The following is a 20117-nucleotide window of genomic DNA, read 5'->3' as shown; positions in this document are numbered from 1 at the left end:
CTGAAAGACACATGCCTGGCCATGACTGCACCCGTTGCAACCAGAGCCTGGCTCTTTGACCTGCACTGCTCGGTTGGCCTGACTGACTGGGACATGGGCAAGGAGCTGAAACTGGCTACAACCACCGACCAGTGTTGCCACGGTAACCGTCCCTTATTCCACGTTTAATGGCAACGACGAATGCGTTTCACTCAACAGTCAGGAGCGCCAAAGGTGTTCTGGTTGTTCAATCATTTGTGCTTGTCATATTTACATGTGCTTTTCCCCTGATGACAGACGATAAACTGAACAATCAATATGTCGCCCGGAGGCCTTCCTCAAAAGCCTCCAGGAGAAAAGATGAATTCATTTGGTATGACAAAACATCCGGTAAGTTTAGAGGGAACTCATTTTTTTTGTCATTTTCATACGTTTGTCATTGTTGATAAATCTTTACTGTAAAAATGCATAATCCTGTTTTAACACGCACTCCCCCACATGCATCTGAAGAATGGTTCAGTCCAAGTCTGAAACTGACAAACTGTTCAGTCAAAATTTCAAAACCGCCGTAATTCATAGTTAAACACTTCAGTTTCAGTGTTTCAACATCTGAATTATGGAAAATCTGTGAGAAAGTAGTTTACTTGCTTTACTGGATTAACATAATCAGAGAGGGTTGTGAACTATGCCTTGAATTAGGTTTTTGTTGAACCGAGTTTAATTTGAATTTAGTGTCTGGAAACAAATTGAAACGAAGCCTTTCAATAAAACATGCAATACCGGACTGCCACTTTTAATTTATTGAATCCACTGAAACTTCTGGATTTATCATATCCTGCAAAAGTTGTCACTGGTTGTACGTAGTTTCTTCTGTAGGCGTGTTAGCATCGCACACCTAAAAACACTTTTCTTAAACAGTGAGGATGTCCAGATCGAAATGTAAACGGAGAGACGACGGGCTGCAGGATCAGAAGGAACTGCAGTTCAGTGTGCACGAGGGTCAGAGTATTCTCCAAAGAAATGAAACATAAAATCTGTGAGGCATTAAATATAAGTGAATATGGTTTGAATAAAATAAATCTTGACAATTCACTTTCTGACTTAAAAACAGATGCATTGATTTAGATTTTATTTTCTTTTTTTACAATATCGCAAAAAAAAAAAAAAAACCCCGTTGGAAGTGGGTTGTGCAGCACAGTGAGTAGATGTAGAAACGATGTGGGGCGACTGTGACTGAATGCTGCTCAGTCAGTTGCTGGCTGTCACTCTTTGGCGCTGGACACGTTCCTGTAGGGCTCCAGTGGTTGAAATCTGTGGTCTTACTGGAGCTGTAAAGCGTTTCACAAGAACTTACTGTGTTGCTGCAGAACCAGAACCACGTTATTTGAATTGATGAAAACTTACTTAAAACTTTTGTGCACTACAATTCTATCATTATTCACCACTTTGCCGTCAGTGTCTTGTTTGCCTACACCATTTAGAACATTAGCATTAATAACATTCACAGCTGGCGGGACTGTCGATGGCATATGCAAAACTTTTAAGATGCACAAACCAAACTCTACAGTGCGCCCTCAAGAAATGTGAAGAAAGGGACGAAACTGTCTTTTGTGTGTTTGAGGGAAGAAATGTGCAAGTTACAATATTGTCATGCTGTCTGTTTTCTTTCTGTCAGATACTTTTGTTAAACCAAACCCGTGGCTGTGGGTTAATCCCAACATCGCCTGCCCGGTGAAGTACAGAAAATCTGCAGGTCTGCAAACTTTAGGTGGACCTGCTGAAGAAGTCCAAAAAAATAGGATTTCAAAGACCAAACATGCACCAAAAGCAGGGTTCTGCAACGCCGCCTCTCACAGGGCGCTGCCACCTTCTGATTACACTTCCACCAAGAACAGGGTACAGTTTCCTCTCTTCCATGCTTTAGGTTACACTTGCAGTATATTCTTGTTGTTTATTTGTCACATGGTAGGACTTCTGGTGCTCTGTAAAATCTTAATTTTTCATCTGCCTGAGACTTAATCACAAATGGATTTTAATGAAATATATCTAATGTGGGACAGCGTCAAAACTAATTTCACATTATTTGAACATTAGACCAAGAATGGAGCCCCTCGTAAACCAGCCAAAACCAGGCGCAGGGGAAGGACGACACTGGTGAGCCAGATCACGTCGCACCTGAACATGAAGAAAGGAGCACATTTTCACATCTTGACAGAAAGACACAACAGCCTCTTTTCTCAACATGAGTGATCCTCGACTTGTAGACGTCAGTGCAGTTCTTCATCAGATTTATCTGCTCCTGTGCAAACATCAATCATCAGAATGAACTCATTGAAATCTGATCAAACTGTGGCAATGCAGTGCCAAACTATCACTTTCCAATGTAATTGGTTTTGTTGCTAATCGAATGCACTTTAAGATTTTTTTAAATATCCTCAGTAAGTGGACAGTTTTGGTTTTTTTTTTTTGTCATGTTTTGTGGCAGTGATATGAACATATTATTTAACTCAGAGTTTTTCTCTGATTCCAGGATAATGGCACACTGAAATCTGGGTGCTGGCCTCGTCCACCAGTGAATTACTGCATCCTCATCACCTTGGCACTGAGGAGCAGCCCCAGTGGGAGCCTGAAAGTTCAGCAGATTTACAATTTTATCAGGTCAAGAGTATTTCTGCTTTCTAAATGCATTTTTGTAAAAACATATCATTTCCTTTAAGTTGTACTCCTGGTCCTGCTGGCCCTGCATCCTACATGGTTTCAGTTGGTTTTCTCATTTAACAAATCTGAATTGTAATGATCAACCTTCTCAGAGCTTCATGTGGACATGTTGGCTGTGGATACAAGAACAGAGGCTTTTAATTCTCTCAAGGTGGCAGGAATTTAGAAGAGAGCTCAAGCTGGAAGTTGTGATGGCACTCTCCTTGTTTTGCAATAACTGCACTGCTTAGATGGAGTGTTGAGAAAAGAATAGACTGTAAGCATAGACAAACTGTTTCTGTGTATGTGGCATTGTCTCACTTCCTTGTTCCTTGTTTTTCAGTGTTTGATTAGTGACTCACTGAATGGTGAAATGCTGTACTTGAGCTAACCATTAGAATATGAGATTCCACACTAACATTTCATGAATTTGTAATATAAGATTGCATCACACTTTTACTTTTTGGGATGTGCAGTGTACGTACATGTCAATGCTTCAACTCGAGACAACGAATCTCTTCAAATGGTAGTATTTCTGCCTTTGTATCCATTTTCATGTAGACATCTATCTGCATAGTGAAGAGTTTCCTTCATCTGGGGCAGACCCGAGGTATCTATTGTAGACCTACAGGACCATGACACTCAGGATCCAGTGTCCAGTTGTACCTCAAAGATACTAAAATGGCATTCAATTTCAGATCCTCTGTCTCCTCTCGTCTATTTTACAGGGAGCATTTCCCCTTCTTTCAGACGGCTCCGGACGGCTGGAAGAACACCATCCGACACAACCTATGCTTCAACAGCAGCTTCCACAAAACCTGCAACCAGGTGTGCAGAGACGACAAGAGGAAGTCGTGTTTTTGGCACCTGACCCTGGAGGGCCAACGCCGGCTGAAGGACGACCTCTCCACGGTGACGGGAGAGTCCTTAAGACAGCTGGAGCGGAGCATGTCCCACCCAGGTGAGTGAAACACAGCAGCCCTCAGGATCAAGCTGTAGAGGTCAATTTGGGTTTGAAATTGAGTTTAATCATTCAAAGGTGGAATTTAATTTTAATACATATTGGATGTTGAGGGATAGATTTTCACAGACCCTGTGAAAGGGTCTTTCGCATATCCTGGTGCAAACTGTTGGATAAAGATCTGCTCGGTGGATTTCATGTGTCTGCGGTGATGTTTCTTACTAATGACCTTTCTTCTTATTGCAGATATGATTCAGACTTTACTTGCAATGTGACTGCAGTTACGGAGAGATTTAAATAAACAAATACTGCATGAAACCCAATATACGTAATGGCATTTATTTTGCGAAGACTATTTGCATTGAGTGTTTTTTTTTTTGTTTTTTTTTTTTTTTTCCTCCTCAAGTTCAATCTCTTGTGACCGATTTAAAAAATAACATGCAGATGGGAAGACCTTATGACACTGGGGACCATTAAGTCAGGACAACTACTGTTGCTAAAGCACACAAAGAAGATAAATGGACATGTTGAAATGCTTCCCCCCTCTCGGATGCAAATCTGATGGACACAATACGATGCAGGATGTTTCTTACTCGTCGTAGAAGTCTCCTTGAACATGTTTTTTATTGTCGACTTATGTAAATGGAGCCTTCATTTGCCAGCAGTCAAATGTTTGTTTTTTTTTTTTAATCCGAGATCTTAAATGTATTTAAATTCTTGCCCTGATATTTGGCCGTCACTGCAAGAATCTTCAGTTGGGAGTTGGAGGCTCGGTAAGAAGCAACTTCTTATTGATGAACACTGGACAGCAGGACGGGTAAATGCACCAACGGAACACTGGAACACTTGGTTCATACCAGCTTAGGGTTTTTTATTTACTGGACCAAAATTTAATCAAATTTGTACAAAGCAATAAATGTTCCGATGGAACAATTTGATTGGGATGAAGCAAATTTAACTTCTTGTGCTTAATGCAGTCAGGACTTTCCAAAATTGCATTGAATGTTAATTTTTCAACTAACGATACTACTATAACATTTTCTTTGGTTTCTTCAAGTGATCACACGCTTACTGTGTCTCTTGGTGAATGTAAATCAGAGGGCCTGGATATGCTGTCGTTAGAAGCTAGAAGGCGCTGAGTCGCCAACTCGAAATCTGATTGGTTGAAGCAACTGCCTGATTGGTTGAAGCAACTGCCTGATTGGTTGAAGCAGTTGTCTGTTTGACGCTTCACTTTACTTCACTGCGCCATCAGGAACGGATAGCGAAGGCCTCGGGCAGATTTCTTTGATCCTAGCAACAGATGATGCCTGAAATCTGATTGGTTAAATGATTTGATATGAAAAAAAACATGTCTGGAAGCAGCGCAACCACGGGAAAACTATGAAATGAACTGGAACATACCATTTGGAATCATTTATTAATTATTTATGGACAAAATATAATTTACATCAGTCTGTAATTCAGATAATTTTTAGGCCAGCAGAGAAGGCTTTGCAGGCCCTGACGGCCCACCACTGGTATACACACACTGCTAAGCTGGATAAACAACTTTTTTTTTTTTTTTTGCTCTGTAGTGTGGCCCATTAGACCATTATATGGATTTTAAAACACTAGCAGCAGAGTTGAGACACACACCTGCAGTAATGTTGAGTCAACTGGCTTCCTCATGGGCATCTTCTATTGAATCTAATGAAGGCTTGACACAGGTTTCATAAGCTGCTGCTTCAATAATGAGGAACAAGCTGACATGAAATAGAAATTCCTTCTCAGTCTTTGTAACAGGATATCTTATGTAAGGTTTATTGGATGTCCTCACAGCTGGACAGCCCACAACTACAGTCCTTACCGAGGACTTGCTAAAACTGTTTTCTGACTGAGCAGTGGTTGCATGACTGAATGACATTTTAAGCACAAAACATAAACAGGTGATCTGTAGAGACCGATGTCAGTCTTACACTTATCAAACACATGGCATTCCGTAAGCACACAAAGCTTAAATAACCAAACAAGCACATATATGCAACCAGATCACCAACACACACTTTCCGTGGTCGGCATTAGAACAGAATGGCTTTGTTTGTCTTTGAGTCACATAATGGAATTACAAATGTTGCTTCCTTTGCATCTTACACAAGAGAGCTACGATCCACTGTGTGCCTCTGAGTTGCCATCTATTGATTAATTCATTCAATAGGAGCAGTTTCGAATTCAGCGTCTTGCTCAAGGACACTTTGACCTGTGGACAGATTAAACCAGAAACCCTCTCCACCAGCTGAGCCGCAGTCTTGTTTCTGAAGCTTTAGCTCAAAAAAGTGTAAACAAAATGTGTGTTATTCTTTTAACTCCACCTCACTATCTTTGTAAAAGTTGAATTATGGCTCTGGATCATATTACTGTTGTGAGTGTGGTTCAGTGCATGTTATTTCAGCAGCAGCAAGCATTCATGCCAGTTCTAACTGATCTGTCTGGTTTGGTTCGGAAGAGAAAAGAAGAGTCACCTCGCCTATGTGGTTTATTTTGTTGCTCTCCATAGAAGAGAATTTTGATGATGACAGTGATGAAGAACAGCCTTTTGGGACCGGTCCGGTTCCTCCTCTGCCTCCTCCTGAGCAGCAGCTCGGTATCCGGACTAGGATCAGTGGTGTCAAAATCGTACCCGCACATCAGAAACCCTAAAACGTGGCATGCTGCCCAAGAGTACTGCAGGAGGTAAGATTTATTACTATTGATTAAAACTAGGAGTCATAACTGAAACGATATTGACTAGATACAGTAGAGCTTGCATAATCAAATAAAATTACATGAAAATAAATTCAGAACATTGTGTCAGAAATGCTCTATTTATGAATGCCATCAGTGTGAATATCTGTGTGTGTTCTCCTTACAAAGCCTTCTTTTTAAATTTTGCCTGTTCCCATTCTTCTGCTTCAGTTGATATTTGACACCCCCTGTAGAGAAGCCCTCAGTTCAATCAAAACTTGTTTCTTCTGGATACACTGGATACCAGAGTACATCATGGTATTGATGATTTGTCGTCTCTGACACAAATCATTCAAATAAATGACCTACATTTGATCACAAATTATTTGAGTCGTCTGTGTTGGAGCAGACTTGTAAAACTTGCAGTACGTCAAAGAGGGGCAGGATGGTGCAGATGAATATCTATGTGGAAATACCTCAACACATGCTTATTTCTCAGCTTTTTAATGTTTCAATGTTATTGCCTCTGCTTTGCCAGCAAGCACACCGACTTGGCCATTCTGTACCAGAGATCAGACGGAGAGCGTATGTCCTTACATAAATATTATGCTTGGATTGGTCTGTCCAAACTGAAAACCCCGACTGAATGGACTTCGGCAACATCACCTCCTACTTCCCTTATCGAATGGGCATCCAACGAACCAGACAGTGGTGACAGTTGTGCCTTAATCTCTCACAGCTCCAATAAGTAAGTTCTACTTTTCCTACCAGAGTTGGTTAAAATGCTGACCACTGAGCCCTTTGTCTGTATTATCAAAAATTGCTGACAAAATAAGACATAGCAGAGAAATAAGTGATCGAGTGGGCGCACCACTGAAGCTGTCTATGTAACAATCAAGTGTTCGCAATGGCTGCTTGCTCGCATGAAATGCGCATGTGTTCACAATTTAACACATTAAATGTAAACTTTGATTTTCTCTATCACAACTAAAGGATAAAACAAATGGCATATCTTGTCCTGTCCTGGGAAAAAAAAATCCTATAAGCGTATTTGGTTATTCTACATTGCACCAAAATAGCTCTGTAAAGTTCAATTCATACAATGTTTACTTGGAGAAAAAATGTTTCCTATGATAAAATTCCTTGTATTTATCTACTGATGACTGTATAAAGTGTATTTTTTAGTAAAAAAAAATATTACTTTCCACCTAATATAATTTATAGTGTGTGTTTATTAGAGATGTGCTGCAGAGCAGTGGTTAAGCATCCTGTCCTCATAGCAACAACTCATATTAAAAATATTATATATATATATATATATACTTTCTAAACATGATTTTAGAGACAATCTCTTCGTAGCTGGAGTTGTTCACTCTTCTTTACAAAAGCATACAATTGTGTTTTGCTCATATTTTCTAAGCAATTGCAAACAACTTAAAGCAAACCACAGTCAGAACACTGCAACAATGCATAAAGTAACAATTTTAAAGAATGAAATTTCTAAATGGAATTGACTTTACTTCTCATTTTTCCACTGAAAGGGTTTATGGCACCAACTGTGAAGGACAAAACTTTTTCCACTGTTACAAGAATGAACCTGACAGTAGGACCACATTCGTACCTCTGGCAATGACGTGGCAAGAAGCTCAGAAGCACTGCGAGAATAACAGAGGAGAACTGATTTCCCAGTTTCCCATCGTCACGAATTACTTAAAGTCAGAAGATTTCCCAGTCTGGATTGGACTGCACAGAGAAGGTAAGAAATGTTGTAGGAGGAATAAAGTATTACATTTGAATTAGAATCAATTACAGTCATTGATTTCTTCAAAGATGGCATTAAATTTGATAAGTTATCACAGGCAGCTGGTAGAACTTCTCCTTTCACATGCATTCATTCATTTTCCAACGTCTACAGGAGGAACGTGGAAGTGGAGCTCCGGCTCATCAGCCTACAGGAGTTGGAGTAGTCCACCATCAGACAACCACCATTATAATGATGTTGATGATGACTGTGTCTCCATTTCATCTCTCAACAAAAAGATGGCCGCTAAAAAGTGTACCGACCAATTTCCCTTCGTGTGCGTCAGTGACAACTTACTCCTGGTAAAGGAGAAGAAGAGCTGGGAGGAGGCGGTGGAGCACTGCCGAGCATACACCTCACCCACCAACAGCCAACACCGCTACGACCTGGCCAGCGTGCAGCCTGGAGACGACCAGAACTACATCATGACCACAGTCATGAAGGCTGACACCCAGGAGGTGAGAGCACATTCTGTGGCACTTAACATATAAGCCCAATTTTTTTTATTTATTTTTTTCGACTTGTTATGAAGTGGTCTGTCTTCCAAAACCGCTGCTCTGCAGTTTCCTTAGCAAACAACATCATGTTAAGGAGTGGCATCAAAATGTGAGAAAACACAAAGTGTCTTTCTTCCTGCGTGATTGCTTTGTGAAATTAGTGGTCTCTGACGAACTGACCGTGGCATGATAACCTCAGGACGTCTTGATCGATGCGGACGTTGATTTTTGTGACTTTTCTTGTCGCAAAATGCAGAATGTGTTAAAAAGAATCTTGTAAGTCAAGGCATTTTTTATTAAGTTAATTTATCACAGACAACTCAAAGTGATGAACATACCGATGTCAGAAAAAAAAAGTTGTTAGAATTGTCACACGTTTCTTGAATTTTAAGTGAATTTCTATGTGAACATTAAAAACATCTCCAGTGAACACTGTAGCACCTCAGTCTCACAATGTGTTGCCAAAACCTTGGGCAAATAAGACTATATGCTGCTGTTCTGTAGTTAAAAAGGTAAAAAAAAGTTTCCATTTCTTAAGACATTCGTAAACTGTTGTGCTTACTGTTATCTCCATGGGAACCTCCAGGCGGTCAGGATATTGTTCAGCTGTCGTTCAACTGCTACTCGTGAGAGTATCTCCCCATTTTTCCCAAGTTAACTTAATCTTTTATGAACAAATAGTCTTTCAACACTACTGTGTGTTTTTGGCTTGGCATGTTACAAATGCGTGACATGTTTGTGAATTTTGCTGTGGCTGGATCGACGTATGGCTGAAGACCTGGGGCCCTTTATGATGAGAAGTGTGTGGGAACAGAGCTTTGTTCCTCTGTTTAGTTAGTTTTTCGATTTTCTCCCCTGTAGGTGTGGGTGGGTCTGCGTTTCCTTGCAGGGCGCTGGCTGTGGGTGACAGGGGCAGACATGCTGTATGCTGACCTGCCTGAATGCCCTCTGGAGGGGAATCGCTGTGGAGCCTTAAACAAGACCAGCACGACGAGTGTGAAGACCAGAGACTGCACTGAGAAGAAAAACTTTCTGTGTTACAGAAAGTGAGCTTCCTGAAGGAAACCGTCTCAGGCCGGTTTTTTCCAGTGAATGATAAAACCATGTTCTTCAAGAAGCTTAAGGTCAAAGGTTAATGCAGCAAAACTATGTTTACAGACAGATTTCCTGTAGACCACACCTCTATGCATGTATTAGCTTAGAAAAACTCATTGTAAACAGTTCATTGTAAACAGAGCTAAGTAACAAGGTATTTTTTTAGTAAACACAGTTCAAATCTCCTTAAGTACAGTCAAAAAGGACAAAGACTTCATTGCTGGAAAACTCTTCAGCAGAAGCATGAGTGAACTTAAGCTATGGTATCATTAAGTGTGCAGCAGGGCAATAAAAAGTGAATGTCATAAAAACAGAAGAGATGAGCAAGAAAGTAATTGTAAGTATCAAACTTCTATTTCAAATACACAGACGCTAAGTTCCATTTCTTGATAAATGGAATGTGTTTGGTTTTAATCTAAATGCTCAAAATCAATTCTGCAATGTTATGGAACATGTTCAAATTGTAATATATACTTGGCCACTGAAATGTATGCATCCTCGCAGTACCTCTGTGGCTCAGTGGGTCCAGGAGAACTTTTGGAGGAATCTTATGAATATCCTGAATATCCAGTGTGATTTAATTGCTCATAAATGTACCATCCTGGACCATGTTCTCTGGGAGTAAGGAATATACAAGGAGGGCATTTTCAACTGGGCTGATCTTAGTTCTTAATTAAAATGAAGTTGATCCAAGTTTACGTCATGAGGAATCTTCCTGTTGCAAATATTTCCCTGTTTGGTGCATAGATGTAAATCTTGCTTTCATTTGCCAGCAGTCAAATACTGTAGTTTCTGAAGATTGGGTTTACAAGCAGCCGATTGTTAGTATAGGCTTTTCTTCTATTCAAACGATTGCTCTCATATGTAAATGTCATAAGAGACATTCAGCGGGATGTTTTGAGACACACTGAACAACATTGGCTGCTTGTCATTGAACTCCTTGCAAGAACAAGGCAAAATAAGCATCAGGACAGGCACCAAGCATAAAAACTGACAGGGATCTGGTTGGTTTACATTGAATATTCACACACACTGCTGCAAACACTGCTGTCTCGTTACCGCTGTGGGTCCATGAGCAAGGCACTGACCCCCAGGACCTCCACTGCTCCTAGGTTGTGCATGTGAAATAGTTTTCCCATGGTGGGTAAAAAAAAAAAAAAAAAAAAACTTTTTGTGGTTTGAGTTTGACTTTATTCTACTGAGAGATGTTTCAGATATATGATATAGGTCAGACCGTAGACATGTAGACTTTCCTGATTAATATGTAATATGTTTTATCCAGGTTGATCAGTTGTGAGGCCTCTGCATGTGACACCTATTTTTTTTCATTAAAACTATTGAATTTGCCGGCATCCTGTGTGTTTCTGTGGGCAAAATGTTTGGTCTTCAAAGTGTCGGTGGAAAGATCCACTTCATTTGCGAACAGTCAAATACTTTACGAGGATGCAGCTTACAGACAAAGGACTGTTGTTTTAAGTTTTTATCTAATTCAAATGATTGTTCTTATGCCTGAGAATCCAAGTAACGAAACGTCAAGTTAGTTGTTTGGAGGCTCGTCGAGCAGCATCGGCTCCTTGTTGCTGAACTTTTTTCTGCAACAACTCAAATCAAAGCATCAGGACAGGTAACTGCATCAACAGTTGTTCAGTCTGAGTGAATTAAAGCCTCTGACATTTGCTGAGTTTACAAGTTTATGTGATTCACGAGACCAAGTCTGCAGTTAAACCTGTTTTAAATGTGTACAATGTGAAATTCTGGTTAAGACTGACGAATTTAAGATGTTATTGATAATATGTAGTCACAATATGTTTTACATGTGCCACAACATTATGCTTATTCACTGTTTTGATTTTTACCAACCAATGTAACATCTTGAAGCCCTTGAGGCAACTGTTGTTGTGATACTGGGCTATACAAAAATAAATTGTTTGATTGATTGACAATATGTTCAATTCTTGAGCTTGTAGTTTAGATTTATGAATTATCTGCTCAACACATCATTTATAGACAAAGGTAAATGCATTTTAAACAAATACCATTGAGGAATATTCTGAAAATAAGAAAATTGTGATCTCTGGTTAAAAAAATTGATCTTGTCAAATATTTTCACTTAATTAAATTTAGCATTTTTAAAAATTACATTCATGAAGGATTCACTGTTTCATATTTTACAGTTTAATGTTGTGAGATGACTAGATTTTGAGAATGAATAAGTCAAAGCCGAATAGCGTCAGAAATGCAGCCTCGTAGGAATATTTACTTTTTACTGTGATAACTTGTTTCTTTCAATTAAGAATTGAAATAGTATTTTTATTGCAATGAATACAATCTGTCTCAAATACAAACAGACTAAATGTATGAAGGCTAGATGAAACATGAAATGTTTTGACTTTCCATAAGGACAAAAGCTGCTTTCTCTGAAACAGAGTTTCAGCAGTGGTGATGATGAAGAGTTTCCTGTTTGGACCCTTTGTCTTCCTCCTCCTGAGCAGCACGGCATCAGGTCTGGGATCAGTGGTCTCCAGATTTTACGTGTACAATAAAAGTTACTACACATGGCAAGAAGCCCAAACCTACTGCAGGAGGTGAGATTTTCTCTTACTATCAGTTATAACTCTTAATGAATAAGACTTGGATCACTGAAAGGAGCATTTTCTTTTAACATCATTGTGAAGAAATACATTGAAACAAGTGTTTGATTGGATAAATTCTAATTCTCTAGGATAGATCCTTAACCCTGGAGAGATGTTTCTCTTATTACTTCATTAGAGAAAACAAAGTATTTCCATCCATTTCCATACGTACAAGACGATATGCAAACAGCAGGGTTACATATGTGACGAATATCAGTGAAATTGTCGGAAACTAAATGTTTTTCTTTATTTCAGTCACATTTGTGTAGAGAATGTAACTCAAAACCATCAAGGCTTGTCTTAGAAATACTGGCCACCAGTCCTTCCAAACAACATGATTTCTATTCTTCAGGAAGTTTTCTGTCAAATCAATCTGTTTATTATTTGGTTGACTTGAAGAAACTCTTGGTTTAGTAAATGGGTGATGCCTCCTGAGTGTTCTCATTCAAGCTCCACCCATGTAATACTCGGAAGTACAATATTATACAGTCCAGGGCAAGTCTCTGTTTTAAAAAATTACCAAAGGGCCACAAATGTGCTGCAGGCTGCATGTTGGACATCTGTGAACAAGACTGTCGATGATGGGAGTGCATGGCTGTCTTGTTTTGAATCTATCGATGCTTTCTGTTCTAACAGCTTCCACACAGACTTGGCCATCCTCTTGGAGTTGTCTGATGGAGACCAAATGGTCATGGAGCAGTATGATGCATGGACCGGTCTGCACAGGAGCGGAGAAAGCACAGAGGCAGATGACTGGAAGTGGTCTGCTGGAAGCAAGCTTTTGTATTCCGAGTGGGCATTAGACGAGCCGAACAGCACTGACAGATGTGCTTATGTTCACTATGATTCCAGAAAGTGAGTGAAAAATTCAGTGTTTAATGTTTTAAAGTCCTTGAACAAAACAACTCTTTCCTGATTGAAACCTTATTCTCACACTAATTACGATGTGTGTGCCTGTGTGATACGGTCACATGTATTTGGATGTGCTTTTTGATGCTGTGGTGTGGTGATGTCCCATTGTCAGCACATGTGGGCAGGAATAAAAGTGAAATGTGCACTTTGTATCAAAAGAAGTGCACACTGTTCTCACACTAATATATAAAGAAAAACCCGAGAATGCTCTGCCACAGATTGACTTTTCAATTTTTGTTGTTGAAGGTTTTACCGTGCAGATTGTCAAGAATATTACTACTTCATCTGCCACTATGTATGGGACAATGGTTGGTCACCCAGATTTATTACTCTGTCAAAGACCTGGTCAGATGCTCGGGAGCACTGCAGAAAGTATTATAGAGATTTGATGTACTATCCAACAGCCAGCCACTTGAAAAATGTGAATCGTATCAACTTTCCCGTCTGGATAGGACTGCACAGAGACGGTAAGAATCACGGGTCACTGCTTCTTAGAGTTTTATAGCTGTATGACAATAATAAAACATTTGCACTGGAAGATGGCAATAGATAGAAAAATGTGTTGCTAATTAAACAGTGTTACGGCCCCAAGCAGCAGCAATGATAACATGATAAATAATAATTTCACCGTCTGTTCTGCAGGAGACACATGGAAGTGGAGCACAGGCTCGTCAGACTTCAGGAGGTGGAGCAGCTCCACGGCGGCTGACAATGGCGACTGTGCCTTCATCTATTCTAGCAACAAAAAAATGGCTACTCGAAACTGCTACGAACGACTCCCTTTCATCTGCGTCGACGACAACGTGCTCCTTGTCAAAGAGAGCAAGACCTGGGAGGAGGCGCTGGAGCACTGCAGAGGACTCGCCTCGTCCGCCAGCAGCCAGCCTCAGTACGACCTGCTCAGTGTGCAGCCTGGAGAAGACCACCACTACATCATGGGCAAGGCCATGAAGGCCGACACAGAGGAGGTGAGCTCATATTCAGGGACAAATGCAAGAAATATTCCCTTCAGATCTTTTTTTGTTTATGGCTGTATGCAGTGAACAACGTCACCAGCAAGATTTTTTTAAATTTATTTAGCTAAAAACACAAACTGTGAACAATGTCAAATAGAAAAGTCACAAAATGCAAAAAGTTAATATAATGGCCATGCACAGTTGCCATTATTTTTGCCATTTTCGAAAGTAGAACTGGTGGAATTTGAAAACTCACTGCTTTATTCTTTGTTTTTATTGGTGTTTTTGGGTTTGCAAGAAAATAAGAGGAAATGCATTCACACAAGCACATCTTGTTCAATTGAATAGGAAAAACAAGCCAAGACTGAAGCTGGCTCGGTACTGAGTATGGTCCATGTTAGCACTAGTAACTTATTGACAGACAGCAGTATCTGATCTGGATCTGGAGCTATGGCTCAACTTTCTTCTTTCAACATGTACGAGTTTTGTGGGGATGTGAACCGATCTGGTGTCATCCAGTCAGCAGCAATGTCAGTTGCATTGGATTATTTAAGGAGACAAAAATTGGGAGATTGGTGTACATTCATCTTTCTGGATGCAGCTCTGATGCTTTGGCCAGACTTTCCAATATTCATATTATTGTTTTTTTTTAATGTCCCATTTTGATCTCAAATCACAAACTTGTTGAAGCAGTAAAAAGGAAACTGTTCAATTAACCATGAAATCAATTAGTAATCTCATTCCTGGTGGCACTGATGAAAACATTTCAAGAGGGTAACTGACTGTTTCTTCCTTGCAGCTGTGGGTGGGTCTGCGTTTCCTTGCAGGACATTGGCTGTGGGTGACAGGGGCAGACATGCTGTATACTGACCTGCCTGAATGCCCTCTGGAGGGGAGTCACTGTGGAGCCTTAACCAAGACCAACATGACCATCATGGAGACCAGAGACTGCACTGAGAAGAAAAACTTTCTTTGTTACAAAACTGAAAATGTTTAAGGCTTGACTGTCACCTGTACAGGACAACGCCACATGGATTTTGTTGATATAAATATAGTTTATGTATATATTCTTTGCTAGATCTCTTTGACATCTTGATCAGGGAAATATTCTGTTTTGATGATTTGATGATTTCTAGAAATCCTGTTTGTGCTTCCTTTTTTATTTCTTTTTTTTTTTTTAAATTAAAGTTATTGGTGCAATTGTGAACTTCTGTTTGCTTATGGTGTGTTCTTTACTATAAATGCAATTTTATGAAATTTCTATGATTTTCTACAGAGGTAGTTATTTCAGCTGCTTCTTTAATATGAGCTTTGTCTTTGAGCTTGAAAATATCAGTCAAACCTGGCAACCCTAACTTGTAGGGTAAGATATTGGGACTTTTTGCTTTGGTGATTTGATTTTTGATGACAGCAATATTTGTGTCGATGTTTGACTTTTGATATTGCCAATTATTACATTCTGTTGATGTATAAATATATGATATTTTCATCAGATCTATTGCATATGTCTTCATAACTCTCCTTCTGGTTATGTTGTCACATTGTGTGCATTTGTTTTCAGGCACAATGCATCTGAGAAACACACACACAGCAATTTAATGTTTTTGCTCTTTTCAAAAAAATTCCATTTGCAGCATTAGAAAGGTTTGTGTTTTTCTTTCCAGTTTGAGTGACTCATGTCACATTGTTGAGAGTCTCTGAACAGCTGATCACTTGCATCATTTGATCTGAACATTCTGTAGCAGCAGAGAGGTGTCTGCTCTGTGTGCCCTGTGCAGGGTGCCGCTGATTGGCCACTTGATAAGGTGGGCCAGTATAAAAGCAGCTCTCCTCCCATCAATCATCCTTTTGGCGCCCCTGCTGGCACTGGTTTGTCACTTCCGGGCCAGAGGTTGCTTGACTGAAAGGGCAACTGTTTGTGTGCGACTCCGTGCACCCCCCCAGTATGAATGATTTAATGAGTGTGTGAAAGTGTGGGTTGTGTATGTGACAATGTTATGAGTTATGTGTATCTTTTTGTTAATTTTGATTTCTTTTATTGCAACCCCACTAAGTTTTTTATTTCCTCCGCTTTTGTAGTGGCTGGAGGCCAGTGGTGGCGGTGCTGGTGACTGGTGGCATCCCTCCATCTTGTTTCTGTGTTTCTGATGTTGGAAGTATTTGTGTGTGTGTGTGTGTGTGTGTGTGTGTGTGTGTGTGTGTGTGTGTGTGTGTGTGTGTGTGTCTGCCACGGGTTGGGAGATCGAGGCTGCTTTATTTTCCTTCTGGACGGTCCCTCCCCTGCACAAGCCCAGGTCCACCCACTAGGCCTCAGCCAGAGTAGATTCTCCCTTTTCGATTGAATTTTATGAATGTTATTTTTAAACCAATTTGTTAATAAAATCTGTATGTTTACCGGTCAATGTTGTGTTATCCAATAAAGCTTGCGAGTCCCACTGTGTTTTTGCATCTTGCTTTATTCAGCCGTAACCACGACAACAACAATACACAGTCCCGTTTGGGGTCCTTGCCCGCGTCGCATAACTGACGTCATCACCAGAGGCTTTTGTAGTTTCTTAACAGAAACACATAAACAATGCAATAACACCACATCTCCCTAATGGATAGACTGCCATTGATTCAAACAGACCTTGAGGATTATTCTGCCTCGTGGTTGAAAGTTCTGTTCCTATTTAACCTGAGGAAAACAACACCATAATATTGAATAAACATTTTTTTTTCTTTTCCCACTTTAGCAGACTGTAGCAAAATGTTTAGCAGAAACATCTTATGTAAAATAACACTTCTTCATAACTGAAAGTATTCACACAAGAATAAGAGCACCTTTTTTTCTTCTTCTTTTTTTTTTTCTCTTTCTATAAGTCCAAACGTGTTGGTCTTACCACAGCTCTCCCAAACCGAGTTCTGGGAGTGCGTGGCAGTTCTGAAGAGTCCTGTGAGTGCTGGGGTGGGTCTGATGAGAGCGATCCAGAAACACACCCTGACGGTTGTGTTGCTCCTCTGGGGTGTAGAGGGCAACGTGATGTGTGAACGACCCAGCTTTGTCTCAATCAATCTGTGATGAAGAAAAGAGATCGCACGCACAATGAAGCTGGGTTTAATTCACACAAGGAATTAGTTCTTCCACAACATACATCAGCAACAACAATAATCCAGATAACTGCTAAATGGCCTTAAAGAGTCCAAAAGTCCATGTGGCCATAGCTTACAAAACTAGACTAAGCATCATCAAAATACATTACAATTTCACAACATATCATAACATCATGAACTTCAATACATTTTCTTTTAAACCACAATCATTTAATCATCAACAATTAATTACTCTTTTTAAACAGATTTTATATACAATGATTTTAAATTGTACAGTATTTATATTTTTAACAAATCAATGAAATCATATTTAACCAAAATCACCATGCTTCAATATCATGAACTAAGCATATGAGGCAGCAACAGCATTCAATATTCAAATGGCGGTTCTGTATTTAATACAGTTTCAATAGCAGTACTGGTATTTGGCCATAAACCATAAAATATGCACATTCAGGGACATATAAAACCCAGTTACATGCGTATTGTATGAAAAACCTTCCATAAAATGTTCTCAAATAATGTTCTCATGTGGTTCTTTGCACCAATACTGGTCTGGAGTAACTTATCTCCATGTTGCAGTTCCCTCATGCTTCACCAGTTAGCTTAGCAGGTTAGCTTCCAACACGGTTCATGTCACTCAAAACACTGACACTTCATTTTACTCTGCCTACTGAACACAATATTATCTCGAACATGTCACAAACCAGATAATATGCCTTATATGAGTGAACTTAGAGTATTTACCAACCTGTGATGAAGAAAAGAGATCGCACGCACAATGAAGCTGGGTTTAATTCACACGAGGAATTAGTTCTTCCTCTGTGGTGCGTCCTCCTATCAACATCAGTGCGCGATACGCGCCATCTACTGGGTATCATGGGGATCGCATCTCTTCTTCTTCTTCTTCTTCTTTTTGGGTTTAACGGCGGATGCGGACTGACTAGCGCACTACCGCCACCCTCCAAATTAATAGTGAACGATTGCCATTACAGCTTACATCTTTTGAAAAGGGGTGCAGCATACAAGCTTAAAAAAAAAAAAAAAAATTATATTCTCTTGTCAAGTCCTGTATTTTTTAAGAACTGTAGCAAATACTTTATAGCTTTGTGATCTGATGTTTTTGCCAAAATGTTTCTCAGACTAAAAATCTCTCCAGAGTCCTCAATTTTCCTTTTGGTAAGGAGTCGCTCATCATTATATTTTGCACAACTCATTAATACATGTTCAACTGTTTCATATACATCACAAGCGTCACATTTCCCAGTATTATGCTTTCCTAATAAATGTAACGTTTCATTTAATCCTGTGTGCCCTATTCGAATCCTTGAAAGCATAACCTCTTCCTTCCGGCATCTACTACCTTGGTGACCTGATCCAACCTGAGGACTAATACTGTAGAGGTCTCTCCCCTTATCACCCATGTTCCATTTCACTTGCCACAGTGCTTTAACTTTGTTCCTTATTATTGACTTGGCCTCCGATTTTGCAATATTACACTGAACAGAAATATCTCTTGAATTTAAAGCCCGTTTAGCTACTTTATCCACTTGCTCATTTCCAGGCAGACCGACATGAGCTGGTACCCAAACAAATTTAACATGTGACCCTGCATTTTGGATGCTCTGTAGCAGAACCAGAATTTCACATACAAGATCGTACCTTTCACTTGCATTACCTGATTTGAGATTCTCTAGTGCCGAGAGTGAATCTGAGCATATTATAATTCTTAATGGTCTAATTTCATCCACCCATTGTAATGCCATTATAATGGCTATAAGCTCTGCTGAGAACACTGATAACTGATCGGTAACTCTTGCAGAAAACTTAATATTAAATTCAGGGATCACATATGCTACTGACACCCTCCCTGTGTCTGGCTGCTTTGACCCATCAGTAAAAATTTGTACGTATCCATAATAATTATCGACATACATCAAGGCCAACTGACCGCTGTTTCCTTTATAAGTCTTCATCTTTTCATGTAAAGTTATATCAACTTCTGGAACTGGTAGCAGCCATGGTGGGTGCGGAGGAAGGACTATTGATGGGCTAAAATCAATATTTCCAACCCCAGCTTCCTGTGCTTTCCTTTGCACACTGACGCCAAAGGACTCTCTTTTACTCTTTTCCTGATTCCATGTTGGTGTGAGGACACTTTTTGTTGGGTGATCTTCTTTATGTCCTTTCAAATGAACATAATATAACAATGACAGTTTTAATCGCCTCAGCTCTAAAGGCATTTCACCAACTTCTACCTGAAGCGCACATACTGGGGAAGATCTTATTGCCCCTGAACAAAGTCTAAGCGCAGTACCCTGAATGACCTCTAGCTTCTTTAGCTCAGACTTCGCTGCAGATCCATACGCCAGACACCCATAATCAATAACAGACCTTATTAATCCGTCATATAACCTTTTCATTGAAGTCACATTTGCTCCCCATTCCTTGCTGCACAAGCACCTGATTAAATTAATAACTTTTTTACATTTCCCCACCACCTTTTCAATATGGCTGCGCCAGGTAAGTTTAGAATCAAACTGCATCCCTAGAAATCTCATACAGTTTACTCTCTCCAGCTCTCGGCCATACATTTTAAACTTAAAATTTTCATCAACTTTCTTAAATGAGAAGAACACTACCTTAGTTTTTTCCACTGAGACCCTAAATCCCCACTTCCCAGCCCATACTTCAACAGTGTCAATAGCTTTTTGCAAACTTTTAACTGTGAACTGAACATTCCGTCCCCTTTTCCAGAGAGCTCCATCATCTGCAAACAATGACTTACCT

At 39.8% G+C, this 20117-nt stretch overlaps 3 protein-coding genes across 3 annotated transcripts; all 3 read left to right on the top strand.

Annotated features, from left to right (window-relative positions):
* Positions 1–21: 21 nt before the first annotated feature.
* Positions 22–3645, top strand: LOC115386880 (forkhead box protein N5-like). The gene is made up of 6 exons (XM_030089371.1): positions 22–142; positions 277–369; positions 1655–1807; positions 2072–2133; positions 2510–2637; positions 3405–3645. The coding sequence occupies exons 1-6, from the start codon at positions 22–24 to the stop codon at positions 3643–3645; spliced, it is 798 nt and encodes a 265-aa protein (XP_029945231.1).
* A 752-nt stretch (positions 3646–4397) lies between these two features.
* On the top strand, positions 4398–11636 carry LOC115389535 (C-type mannose receptor 2-like). The gene is made up of 6 exons (XM_030092942.1): positions 4398–4454; positions 6174–6349; positions 6879–7088; positions 7882–8096; positions 8256–8599; positions 9500–11636. The coding sequence occupies exons 2-6, from the start codon at positions 6186–6188 to the stop codon at positions 9686–9688; spliced, it is 1122 nt and encodes a 373-aa protein (XP_029948802.1). The 5' UTR covers positions 4398–4454; positions 6174–6185; the 3' UTR covers positions 9689–11636.
* Positions 11637–12178: 542 nt separating this feature from the next.
* LOC115386783 (macrophage mannose receptor 1-like) lies at positions 12179–15231 on the top strand. Its single transcript, XM_030089288.1, has 5 exons — positions 12179–12318; positions 13003–13221; positions 13525–13745; positions 13921–14246; positions 15034–15231. The coding sequence occupies exons 1-5, from the start codon at positions 12179–12181 to the stop codon at positions 15229–15231; spliced, it is 1104 nt and encodes a 367-aa protein (XP_029945148.1).
* The last annotated feature ends 4886 nt before the right edge of the window (positions 15232–20117 follow it).

The sequence above is a fragment of the Salarias fasciatus genome, chromosome 1, assembly GCF_902148845.1.
Source record: "Salarias fasciatus chromosome 1, fSalaFa1.1, whole genome shotgun sequence".
NCBI lineage: Eukaryota > Metazoa > Chordata > Actinopteri > Blenniiformes > Blenniidae > Salarias > Salarias fasciatus.
Note: the sequence above shows the minus strand (reverse complement) of the source record. Positions and strands in the feature narration are given on the sequence as shown.

Excerpts from the sequence above, each read along its gene's own strand:
- LOC115386880 (XM_030089371.1), top strand. The coding sequence starts at position 22 with ATGACTGCACCCGTTGCAACCAGAGCCTGGCTCTTTGACCTGCACTGC. Across the intron at positions 1,808-2,071 it reads GACCAAACATGCACCAAAAG|AGACCAAGAATGGAGCCCCT; the intron begins CAGGGTTCTGCA and ends TATTTGAACATT. Across the intron at positions 2,134-2,509 it reads GCAGGGGAAGGACGACACTG|GATAATGGCACACTGAAATC; the intron begins GTGAGCCAGATC and ends CTCTGATTCCAG.
- LOC115389535 (XM_030092942.1), top strand. The coding sequence starts at position 6,186 with ATGATGACAGTGATGAAGAACAGCCTTTTGGGACCGGTCCGGTTCCTC. Across the intron at positions 7,089-7,881 it reads ATCTCTCACAGCTCCAATAA|GGTTTATGGCACCAACTGTG; the intron begins GTAAGTTCTACT and ends TTCCACTGAAAG. Across the intron at positions 8,600-9,499 it reads TGAAGGCTGACACCCAGGAG|GTGTGGGTGGGTCTGCGTTT; the intron begins GTGAGAGCACAT and ends TCTCCCCTGTAG.
- LOC115386783 (XM_030089288.1), top strand. The coding sequence starts at position 12,179 with ATGAAGAGTTTCCTGTTTGGACCCTTTGTCTTCCTCCTCCTGAGCAGC. Across the intron at positions 12,319-13,002 it reads GCCCAAACCTACTGCAGGAG|CTTCCACACAGACTTGGCCA; the intron begins GTGAGATTTTCT and ends CTGTTCTAACAG. Across the intron at positions 14,247-15,033 it reads TGAAGGCCGACACAGAGGAG|CTGTGGGTGGGTCTGCGTTT; the intron begins GTGAGCTCATAT and ends TCTTCCTTGCAG.